Below are 12,577 nucleotides of genomic sequence, written 5' to 3' on the forward strand. Positions count from 1 at the left end.
CATTCTGTGTTGTTGACGTGGACGTCTTGATCAAGTCCTTCTGTCACGTAATTAATTAATTAATTTTGTTTTAAAGTCATGAAGCAAAACTTGCAGACATTGTCTGATTCAGCTTCTCCAATTTTGAGATTTGTTGCCTTTTTGTTTTAAATCTTTAAAAAAGTGAATGTCTTTTTTTTTCATCCTGTTGGTCGAACAAAACAAGACTCATGAAAACAAAACTGGGGCAAATGAGATGAGCATTTTTCTTATTTCATCAAATTTTATAGACTAATGATGATGACACTGCAGCTCAAATTTTGTTTAGAACCTTGCCTAGAAAAGTGACATCTGGTGACAGCTGTGAAAGGAAACGTTTGATATCCACAGTTACACGATAATAAAAATCGCAGTGTTATCTAAAGTAGAAAAACTAAAATCTCCGGTCGTCATTGACACAACATCAGAAACAAAAGTGTAAACCATATTTCTTTATTAAAGATTAAGAAACTCCAAGCAGCATATTCATAAATAAAATAAGGGTCTCCCTCAGATGGACTGTGACAGACTATATGCTATGACAGTTCATGTTTCTATCTTCTGACGGGCGCTGGAGTTTTAACATAAAGGGGTGACACACAGAGCCGCCCCAGCTCACACACTTCCTGTCCGCTGACCAATCCTAATGACCTCCGGGTCCTTACAGTTCGTCCGTCCATCTGTCTGTCGTGTTGTGGAGCACAGTGTGAAAGCAAGTTGGTTCACAAGAGCGACTACTGCCACAGTTAGAAAACATCCATGTAGAGTTCAGATGATGCGGCAGACAGTCTGAGCTCTCCACACAGAGTGAAACAACATGGTAGAGTTTATTTTATGTAACTGGAGAATCTGTATTCACACAGGAACAGAACGTTTGGCAGAAGTGTCGTCTATTCTGAACAGAGAAAAGTCAATTATGAGTCATTTCTGCGAGTGACAGGAAGAGATGACATGTTGAACATCTGTCTCCACAGTTCTCACATTAAAACTTTCTCTAACAGGTTTTAGCACAAAGAGTTAATGCACCAGGAGAAGTGTGTTGGTCCTCGAATCAACAGGCTGAACTGGTTTTATGCTTTAAGGGAACTGGTGCAGTGTCCTTAAGAGTTAACTCCATATTGGACAATTCAGTGCTAATGACTTACGTCCAATGCCAAGGCTTGATGCTAACGCAGGAAGTAAACACTGAATCACCGTGAGGTCATGCTAACAACAACAACACAGATCACTTCCAGGTAGACAGCTGGCAATTCACCAAACTCATTTATATCTGATGACATTTTTAGCCGTAACTGTAACATTTAAAGATTTACGTTAAACACAGTGGTCTGAACGATCTGACGTTTCTGCTGTGCTTATTTATGTCCTGTGTTTCTTTGCTAGCGTAATTGATAAGCCAACACAGAGGCAAAACAAAGTAGCGCTGTGGGTGGGTCCACAGCAAAACCTGTTTTAGCCACCTAAAAAATTATCAGTTTAATTGCTCACTGTATTTTGAATATTGTCTCGCTTTTTGTTACACAGCAACTGATGGAGGCAGCAGTAGACCAGAAACTCAGCGTTCTGTGAATTAAAGAAACTGCCTCCTGGTTGGAGGCATTGTGTTTACGGGCTGTCTATCTGTCTCTCCATCCCACTCTGGTGAACATGATATCTCAAGAGCACGTTGAGGAGATCTCTTCAAATTTGGCACAAACATTCACTCGAACTTAACGATGAACTTAAGATTTTGGTGTTAAGAGGCCAAAGGTCACTGTGACTGTGTTTGTGTCATTCTCATAAATGCGATACCTCAAGAACACCTTTAAGGAATTTCTCAAAATTTGGCACAAACGTTAACTTAAACGTAACAATGAACTCATTCGAGTTTGGTGGTTAAAGGTCAGTGTGACCCGGTCTATCTCTTTTGTTGAAACATGGTATCGAAAGACTGCCTCAAGGGAAATTCTTCAAATTTGGCACAAATGTCCACTTTGAGTCAAAGAATGAACTGATTAGAATTTGGTGGTCATAGGTCAAGGCCACCATAACCTTGTATCCGTCTCATTCTCGTTAATGCGATACCTCAAAAACTCCTTGATGGAGTTTCTTCAAATTTGGCACAAACGTCCACTTGGACTCAATGGTGAATTAAGTAGAATTTGGTGGTCAAAGGTCACTGTGACGTCACAAAACATGTTTTTGCTGATAACTAAAGAATTCATACGCTAATTGTGACAAAGATTGTAGTTGTCAGTGGAGTCAGGTGTCTTTAAGATAACGACTTTAGTCCCCTGTTAGGAAGGTCTATCTGTCAGAAAGGTAAAGCAATGAAAATATTCTAAATACAGTGAACTGTCAAACTGATAATGATATTCTTAGGTGGCTAAAAACAAACTCACTGAGGCTGCGTTTGCTCAGCACCATTTCATTTTATGTACATGACATTTTATGTACGTTTTCTTTCTGGAAGTTATTGTAAATCATGTGATGATTCGGTCTGTTGTTGTCTTTGTGTCTGTCTGGGAAAATACTTGATTTGAGTGATTGTTTCACTGGTTATCAGTTTTCTTCTTGTGTAGGAAATGTCGTGACGGAATCACAAAGTAATCGATTGAGCATTGAGACCACTGACTTTAAACATTCCTTAACTATAACCACGATCTTTTCCTGACGTTAACGTCACTGTGGCTGCCGTGTGCAGGTATTGTAGAAAGTGGCGCATATAGAAATGTTGGCATCAGACATAAAAGCCGTCATTGAGCATCTCACGGTTTTGCAGAATCATCCAATATCGATGTCTGGCAATACAGTTTTAATTATTGTTTTTTATACTGTTAAGAATAAAGATGTAATTTGGGACAGAGTCAGTTGGCATTGGCAGTTGAATTTTAAATGTTAAAAGGAAAGACTTCTGACGGAAATCTGTCAAACATCATGTTTACCTTCTGTCTGATCACCAGTGTCTCATCTATAATAAGACCTGATGTCCCGTCTACAAGATGAATTTAAGGAATGAAGCCCTTCATTCTGTCAAGTCAAGCTCCCTCTGTTTCCTCCACACACAAACATGTCACACTTTTCGAAATAAAACCGCTGAAAGGCGAGCTGCTTCGTTTAAAGCTGCTCTTCACTTTCTGAAAACTGCGTGTGATCGACGTGTTTCCAAACAGCCGACAAATGAAAACTAAACTCATTAGGCCCATAAATGCACATTAATCGCACTTATGACAGCAGAAGAAGGAGGGAGTGTGTGGTTTTATATTTCCTGTTCAAAATAGTTTTCCATAAAGGTTCATCTTATAGTATTCCATAGAGAAAAACAATCTTGTGTTTAGCAAACATAATCAGATCCCTCTTTATATTACAAGCAGTTGAGGTATGGCACCTGCAGAATCTCCACCGTCATCACCAGCCTCTGATTGCACTTTGGATAATGACGCCCTCTGTCATCCCTGCAGGTGATAATGGATCTCATTAGGAATGACTTGTGGGAATATGAGGCCTCTCTCTGTCACTCTCTCTGTCTGACTAAAATAACTGCACTGCTTTGCAGGAGAAAAAAACCTGTATACAAGTGTTTGACATTAAATTCTCTAGTATAAAAAAGTAAAGACATATCTATATAGCTGATAGATCCTCCTACGAGACTTTTTTCTTCAGGTTAAATACAACAAACAAAAAGGTCAGAGAATGTTGGGCTGCATTCACACACCACCGACTGTTCCTCCTCAGTTTGTCTCAACTTCATCCGGCCCAAAACTGAAAACGCAACGCTCCTCTTACAGGAAGTGTGCAGAGTTGGTCACACGAGTTAGAACACTAGAATATTTTTTGTTGACTAGCGTCATACATGCATGGAATCGATGAATGAACTTCCGCTGGTACGTCCTCAGCATCATACGTCCCTGGACGATCTCAGTGCTGATTGGCTATCGCAGCACAAATCTGCCACTGAAGAGATTTTTCAACTCTCGTGACTAAGCGTATGATGCGAAATTGCGCTATTTGCTTCACTCGCGTATGTCACGTTGTGTCCATTGTGACGCCTGACAGGAATTCGCATCTAATCATGTCTTTATATTGACTTTACATGTACTGCACATAAGAACGTAACAGCAACCAGGTACTGGAAATGACTCAATATGCAAAAAATTGCGATTGCGATGCAGGTCGAGATTTAGAGGTAATGGCAATTTTTACATTTAATTTCCACTGAAAAAAAAAACTGAAAATGATGATGATGTAATTTTTGCTGGGGTCGGTACCAAACAAGCACGTCTGGAATACGATTTGTAGGTCGTTGTATCTCGATAGCACCACAGTGTTTCATTTTCAGTTGTTTGTTGTGACACATTTTATACACATTTTACTGCAATTGACCATTTTGCAGTCCTACCAGGGATTATGGGTGAAGTTCTTTGAAACTGCTGCATTGGTGCACACACATTCTCACTCCGACCTCGTCACATATTGATGTTTGGTCATGGACTGGTTTTTCGTCGGTGTCTGACGCTGACCAAGCGCCGGTATTCGACGACTTCAGAGTGAGACTGGGGTGATTGGTGTGTTTTGTTGTGGATGTTGGGCGAGTCGCTCGATGTCAAACAAAGACGGGTTTTCACCAAATTCGTGGTCGGTAACAGAAATCTGCTAGCGTTGTTACAGCAAGACTCGGGAGATCATCAATCATAAATGTTTGTACAATATTTAATGGCAATCTGTCCAATAACTGCTGAAATTTTCAACCTAGACTGACTGACAGACTGTCTCCAGAGCAACGTAGCTCTGTTAAATTTGGATCGCCTCTTGATTCAGTTCATGGTACCCAACCCTGCGGCTCTGTTTGTGTTTGTGTTGACAGAGCGTACAGCTGTTTGGATCGATAACACCATCAGAGAGTCGTGATCCTTATTGTGTAAAGATGTTTTTGAGTCAAAGAATAACGGCTGTAAACTGACATCCTGGACCAGAACATCTACATTTTGTCTTCTTGAAAGAGGCTGATGTTGCGTGATTCACTTTTAGTGTTGGAACCAGACAGCTGAACATATTCCCCGTACGGTCGGTGTGGTTGCAGCCCAACAGTCTCTCCTCCCAACGTCTCTCTTCCCTTTACAAACCGAAGTTCCTCACCTGGACAGTACTGATGCCAAATAAAAAGGTACTATAAAAACAAACCACTCAGCTGTGTGTAAAATATGAACCAGATAAAAATCCACTTGTTTTTCCCCCCGTTGTTGAACGATACACCATTTACAGTCAACGTAAGAAAATGAATGTAGACTTTTGATTTGAAAAAACAATGTATATTATATATTCAATACAAATGAAAAAAAAATGTGATCATTTTCGTCCAATGCTGAAGATATATATAGGGTTGGTACAGAGGTGCATAACAGTAGGTGTCCAACACTAAAATGTCCCTACAGCGGTGCATCATGGGTAGTCGTTTACATCGATGAGTTGTGGAGAGACATCGTTTAATTTCGGCACTTAGAAAACAATCACAATGAATTTCGCGTCATTGTTTCATATTGAACAAAATTTACAAAGCCATTCAAACAGTCATAACTTTTTCATCAATGTATATATATATTTTTTTTATCTCGTTTTGTTTGTTTTTTATAACTCAACTTCAAAAATTGAGAATATTCAAAATACACTTTAACCTCACTTCGTTCTCTTGGTATTTACAGATATGTACAAGAGAAAAATTACACCCGCCAACCCGCCCGCAGCCCCGCCTCTTTTTTTTTTTTTTTCCTGTAACATCGGCTTTTCTGAACAGGTAGTGAGATACAAAATCTTTTTACTTTGTACATATGTTTTTTTTCCTTCTATAATAATTTTCCTCTAGAGATCCCCGCCCCGCCTCACATCCAGAACCACACCAAAGTCCAGAGAGTGACTTATCGTAGCAGTTTGACCCCGCCCTGTCCCGCCCCCCCGTCCCCCTGAACACTATATGGATGTACTGTGGGTGGCCTCAATGGCTTCGGGTATGGGTCCTGCGGAGACTGCCTGGTAGGACATTGGCATGGGTGTCTTGCCAGGGCTCTGCCGGAAGAGCCCCCCGTTGGGGGCCCTGTGTTTGCACTGCATGGTGCCGCTGAGGCTGGTGCTGCTGAGCGGGTGGTGCAGGGGCAGCGTGTTGCTGCCAGGGCCCTGGGACAGAGGTAGCGTCCTGCCTAGGGTCCCCCCATGGTGAGGGTGGGGAAGAGGAGGAGGCGGCCCCCCCTCCCCGGGGAGGAAGGTGGTCACAGCGAGGCCCGAGGGCGGGTAGTCCCGCACGGACTCCGGCCCCGCCACCAGAGAGGCCTGGCTGGGCTGCATGCTGCCGATGTCCAGCGCAGAGATCTCGATAGAGGGGCCGGGGATCTGCTTGTGGGCCAAGTCCTCGTCCAAAAGACTGTTCATACGACGATGCACCTGTTCCAGATTCACCTCCTTGTCCTATAAGAGGAGGAGTGGGGGGTGGAAGAGGACAGAGGAGAGACAGGGGGAGGGAGGGGAGGAGGGAGGAGGGACACAGAGGCTGAGATTGGCGATGGGCCGGTTTCTCAGACTGTTTCAGGTCTGCTGGTGCTCCATGCATTCTCAATCTGTCAGTATTTTAGGACGTGGCCTTTGTTTGGAACTGACGGACTGCTGTCAGACAGCCTCGTGTTTCTGTTTGTTGTTTGGTATGAAGAGCCCAGTGGTAACTGAGGCCACACAAACCAATCTGTATGTGCACCTTGAAATCAAACTTGGCCAATGAATATTAAAAGTTTGATGTCTGGAGAAAAACAATTCTGGAGCCAAACGGACTGAAGGTGGTTTGTTGTAAAGCTGATTTTTCTCAAGGTTTCCATGAGATGTGGTGGACTGACAGACCTCTGGTGAAGCAATGATTGATTCTGGATCGTGTACGTTGGGTATTAAATTTGAAATTCAAGTAATAAGAGAAAAAACTTTGGTCTGAAAGTGAAGTGAGTTGTTGTGTTTGTGCAAATATGTTTGCTCTCTGTGTTCAGTTGTGTATTTCCTCCTCTCTGTGGTATGTTTTTGCGCCCTGCCCTTGGAGCCGGTACGCTGTGTGCAGCAGGATCAGAGAATCGGTTCGCTATCAGAACAATTTAATCAAAACATTGGCTGACACTGCATCTCCTGCTGACTGCAGCCGTGCATACTTGTTAGGCATTAATAGACACTTGAGTGTTTCCCTGTTGAACCACAGGTCTGCTTCAGTACACTGGGTCACAGGAAGGTAAAGGACGAGGTGTAAAGACAAAGACGGGAGGCCTGACTTGCATATCAAGTGAGGCTCCGGGTGTGAATCTAAATTCTCTCCACGTCTGTGTATTTGCTGTGGTGTGAATGAACGCAGCTACAGTCAGCGCAGCCTGTTTTTAAACCAACCAGCCCCTTTACAACAAACGTATAAAGTCAGCTGGTGTTTGTGAATGCAGCCTGGCTTGGCTCCAGCATTGGATTCACTTCAACTCAGCGGTACAATGATATTAGTCACAGTAACTCATCACAGTGACACAAGTGATATTCAGAACAATGCACATGACACATTTAAACTGTATATTAATACACACAGATATTCACTTATGTTTCAGTGTTGTCAGCACCAGGGCCGGAGCCAGGATGTTACACCCCCACCCCCCACCACCCAGACGCCCACAGATAATTTTTAAAAACATGTTAAATTAAGTAATAATTGAGCTTAGTAATAATCCTTTAGATTTTCATCAGTTTTGATGGAATTGGCATTTTGAAAATACGTCTTTCTCCTGCAGCTCCTCCCTCTCTGTCCTAAGCCCCTCCCACCAGACGACCACGGGCATATGCACACGCATCATACAGTAACCCAGTGTAACGCAGCTCATTCTGTCAGCCTCTCCTTTTCCAGCTCTCTGTCTGTTTATCAGACCACAAATGAGACAAGAATTAGCTGTTAGCCACCCCATGATCCCGCCGCCTCATTCTCCGCTGCTGTGGACCAATTCACCGGGAGGAGAGTGGCAGCAGCTCTGGAGACATGCTGTCGGTAGGCGGCTGTAGCAGCTCTAATACAGCCAGCGCAAACTCCTCAGCACCAGGTGTCCCAGTCACTGGGTCTAACCTGTGTAACAGCAGCAACAGAAAGTTTGCTGATCTGACAGGGAGTCGGGTCTGTCTGGTTCCCCAAAGCTGAGGTTTGTGCTGGCTGGAGCTGCTGCCCGCTCTCCTCCCGCCGAGGTGGTCTGTAGCAGCAGGGAGTGAGGCGGAGGACCCACTGTGATTCGAGGTTCTAGCTAACGTTAGTAAAAGGCTAAACTATTAGCAACATTTTCTCATCTCTAAAACACTTCACTGATATCGACACGTTTTATTTAGTGTATTGTCAGACTCTTTTTGAGCAGTGTGTTTTTCTTTTTTGGGTTGCTCTGCAGTGTAGGCAGTTGTTGCCAATGCTGAAATGGCAACTTTCTCTGCAGGATTCTCCTCCATTGAATCAGACTTTCACCATCTGAAGGGACATGCACGCACATCTGCATTTGTAAAACAGCCAATCGGAACACACTGAAATTACCTGTGACTGGTCAAAGTCTCCCATCAGGTTAGATTTTATAAATGGCAAACGACAGAGCCAAGAGGAGGAGCAGAAGTCTAGTTTTCTCTCAGAACAAGATTTTCATACAGGATTTTTTGCCCAATTTCAACCGACAAACCACAGGGTGGCATTTGTTGTAAAGCAGCCACAAGATATGCGGTGTAGTCAGAGGTTAGCCCCGACTAAAGCTGTCAGTAGAATATTAAGAGTAGTGCACTGTTTGTTTGGCTGCACTGTAAACTGATGTACATGTCGTTGGATCTCTGTCCCACCCTACAGGGACTTTCTGCTTCCTTATATTATGTTGTTATCAGAGGTGTTTCAAACTGATACCGTCAGATGGCGTTTTAAACCCCCTAAAAAGTCAGGTTTTGTCCCAGATCTCAAGAATGAGCGCTTAATGTTTCCCTCCTGTGTTTAATTTTTTTTTAACATCTGTGAAACAGGTGAAAAAAAAAGTTTTGCTACTTTACTTTTTATCTGTGCAAACAGGTGCAAAAACTGCGAGGAACTTAAAAAGATTATCCTCGCAAAATCTTTTTTCCCCATCTGTTCTCAAGTCATAAACACAGAAGGAAAACAATTTTTACCAGACTTAGATAATGGATTTTTTACTTGTCTCTCAGGGCTACCGTACATATGTCTCCCCTTCACCCGAAACTAAATTCTAGCTGGAAAAAAATAGTTGAATTGCTGATTTATTTATGTATTTCCCTCAGCATGAGCCTTTTAATATCCCCAGTGTTCTGCAGTCTGTAACGTTACATTATCAAATGTAAAGAAAGTCACTTCCCCCTAAAAAGACTGTGACCTCTGCGTGCTCGATGGCAGCTACGGCCCTGATCAACAGGAGAGCGACTAACGAGAGGTTAATGGATTAATTAGTGTGTTGTCTCTTTAAGGCCGACGAGAGGCAGCTATCGTAAACAAAAGGCTCTTAAGATGAAGATGCCTTTAGAGTAAAGTCTTTATGTCGAGGTAGAGTGGTGCAGACACGGTATAATAACCAGCACAGAGAGCAGCTTGTGAAAGCACACTCGAGGAAACCTCAGAGTCTCAGTGCATCTTGATCCACTGTGGTGGAGCACTGCTGAGGCCAAGCATCTGTCTCCGCCTTTGTTCAGACCTTAAAGGAACACGTAAACATACCAAGTGTTCCTCCACCAGGCCCGAGCAGGTCTGAATGATCCCTCTCCAGTCTCAAAGAGCTCCTCTCAAAGCCAATTAAAACATCTCAGTTCAGGTTATTGTTTCAGGACTGGCATCTCATTAAATTATGTTTTTAGCTGCGTCAAACTGGCGGCCGGCCTAAACAAATAAATGCCTGGGATTAAACCTCAGCCGGTCGTTAAAGACAGGCTGCTGATGTAAGTGCAGAGGAAGAAAATAACAGGCGTCTAAAAGCCTCCATTAATTTGGAAAACAAACAGCTCCTTTAATGAGTGCTGCCAGTGGGGGGGATTTGAAATCACTCTCCCTCCTGTGACTTTGCTGAAACTGTTGAGTGGGTTGTGCTCGAGTATGATAAGAACAGTTTCTGGTTGTTTTGTTTTGGAGTCGAGTGGAAACATTTAAACCCTCTTTCTTAAGAACAGGCTGCTTTGATCTCCACATCGCTAACCGGCTAACGGTTTTAGCCGTTCTTTGACTGGAGTAAAACCTCACATTATCTCACTGTGGGTCTCAGCTGGTGTTAATCAATAGGCTGTTATTCACTCCCTCAATTAGCTTTAAATCTGAGGTCGGTCACAGAGCGGCAGAACAAAGCTCCGCTCTGTAACATCCAGTCTGAACGGTGGTTAACGAGGTGTGTTTGGAAAGGCAGCGAGTCGCATCGCATCTGAACTTTGGCATTATTTGGGTCGCCTCCAGCTGCCGCCTCAGCTGACTGAAATCTGAATTTTTTGGCTTCATAAGGCAAAACTGACAGTTAGCTAAGTGAAACTCCTGGACTCAGTGTCTGAAATTAACCTTTTGACTCAGCGTCCAAGGGGGCAGGTCATGAAACAAAACACTAGAGAAGTATATTTATAATTTATAATTTATATTCCAAAATAATAAACGTATCATGCCCCCTTGACAGGTGGCGAACCAGCCAACCAGCGGCTTATCATTACAACGCAGCTGCGTTAAAATGACTGCATCCTGATGCCGCTGAGAAAGGTGACTATTGGCGTCAGGTGTCTGACACCAAAGTCTTATTGTTACATGACTTGGTACAAACATTTACCCACCAGTGTGATGGATAGTGTTACATTTACTCGCCAAAAAATCTACCCGCATTTGGCAGCTGTTAATTTAATTTCGCCGCTAACCAATAACGGTGACTGGCGCACATTATGCTAATGTGAAAGGATGGGTATTTTCGTCGGTGTCTGACGCTGGAAGTCACCGACCAAACGCCGGTATTCAATAACTTTAGAGTGAGACCGGGTTTACAAGGTTTGGCTTTACAATAGTGGGGTTTCCATCCACCTATTTTTATTCGCATTTTCAAAAATTGTGAAAAAAAACTTGGATGGAAACACCAGAAATTCGAAAAATGGCCGAAAATTCGCAAAAAAGTTTTACGCTTGGAGGGGGTGGATTTGTCAGCGTATCGATAAAAGGAAAATGAGACTTTTTGCTATGGAAACAGGTTTTGCGAATAAACGATGACGTACCGGCACACAGATCCTCAAATGTGGACAACTACTTCCCAAAAGTCCTTCACATGCCTACATTCCCATACACACGGAGAACGACGCGGTGGTCTCCTTCCAGCTATTTCTGACAGTACTCTTAACATTAAACTTCTTCTTTGTCGTCTCTTGGCTAGGTACGCTGTGAACGCTGACAAAATGCTAACCAGAGTTCTCCCAAGAGCCGACAGGTTCATCAGGAATCTGTCCATGGTCAGTTGTTGAGTGTCAGTTGAGTGTGTTGTTCTTTACAGTGGGCATAAGGCGCTATCTTATGATGTCATCTCATGGCGCACTCTTCTCTGTTTTTATTTTGTTCATTTTTCATGAGAAGCGCCACCTACTGCTCTTCCTGTTGACTCCCAGTAATCGCAAAACAATAACGAATGGAAACGGGCATAAATTTGCATTTTCTTTTGTGCATTTTCACAAAATTCGCTCAAAAATTTCGATACATTTGGATGGAAACCCCACTAATCTTAAGGGAAGCGAGCACTGGCCTCCCAGGTGAAAGTTGCTGGTTGCTGGACCCGCCCATGCTACTTGGACTTTCACCCCCTTAACTTACGTTGTTGTCCACCCGTGTTTCACCCTGACGCCACCGGGTGCCGCTACAGAATAACGGTGACTAGCCATGTATCATGCCAATGTGGAAGGATGGCTTTTTCGTTGGGTGTCTGACGCCGGAAGTCACTGACTAAGTGCCAATTTTGACGACTTCAATGTGAGACCGTGTTGAGACAGCACAGACCGATACCGATATGTATACATCTGGCAACGATGCGAAGTTGTCTTCACCCATTTTTTATTCTAAAAATCTACAGAAATGTTACAACCCATTTATCTTTAACAAACACCAGGACAGATCATGTTGAGTTTATAAAGAGCTATAAATAAAATGGAGGTGTGGTTGTCTTCTATCAGGCATGCATGGAAAGGCACTGAGCTTGTTTGCAGGGTTCTTTGTCATTTCCATCACAGTGTGTCTGTTTTTTATTCAGCTCAACACGTCAGCAACATGTAAAGGTGAGGTCAGAGGTCAGCCCTTATGAGATGTGTTCACACAGTTAAAAATGAACAACTGAAACAAAGCAAGGAGAAACAGAAAGGCACTCTAAGATCCAGGAGGGTTTCTAATGAGGGGGGGGGGGGGGGGGTGCAGTGTTAAAGGTGGAGCAGCCAAGGCCCGGCATCACTTAATCAACCTTAATGATCATGTCGTCTGCAAAGAGAAAAAAAGCCCAAATTCAAATCGATTGCAATTAAGACCAAGCTGTCTGTTTTCAGATCAGGAACCAAATTAATTTGGGCC

The 12,577-nt window shown here is 43.2% G+C and overlaps 1 protein-coding gene across 2 annotated transcripts in view; it reads right to left on the reverse strand.

Annotated features, from left to right (window-relative positions):
• Positions 1-5,747: 5,747 nt before the first annotated feature.
• grid1b (glutamate receptor, ionotropic, delta 1b) overlaps positions 5,748-12,577 on the reverse strand; it is an 860,177-nt gene continuing 853,347 nt past the window's right edge. The window contains exon 17 of one of the 2 annotated variants that reach the window (XM_033611152.2): positions 5,748-6,453. In XM_033611152.2, the coding sequence (XP_033467043.1) occupies positions 5,962-6,453 (492 nt within the window). In that variant the 3' untranslated portion in view covers positions 5,748-5,961. The remainder of the gene's footprint in view (positions 6,454-12,577) is intronic. The other variant, XM_033611151.2, reaches the window with a different exon arrangement.

Source organism: Epinephelus lanceolatus, chromosome 21 (assembly GCF_041903045.1).
Source record: "Epinephelus lanceolatus isolate andai-2023 chromosome 21, ASM4190304v1, whole genome shotgun sequence".
Taxonomy (NCBI): domain Eukaryota; kingdom Metazoa; phylum Chordata; class Actinopteri; order Perciformes; family Serranidae; genus Epinephelus; species Epinephelus lanceolatus.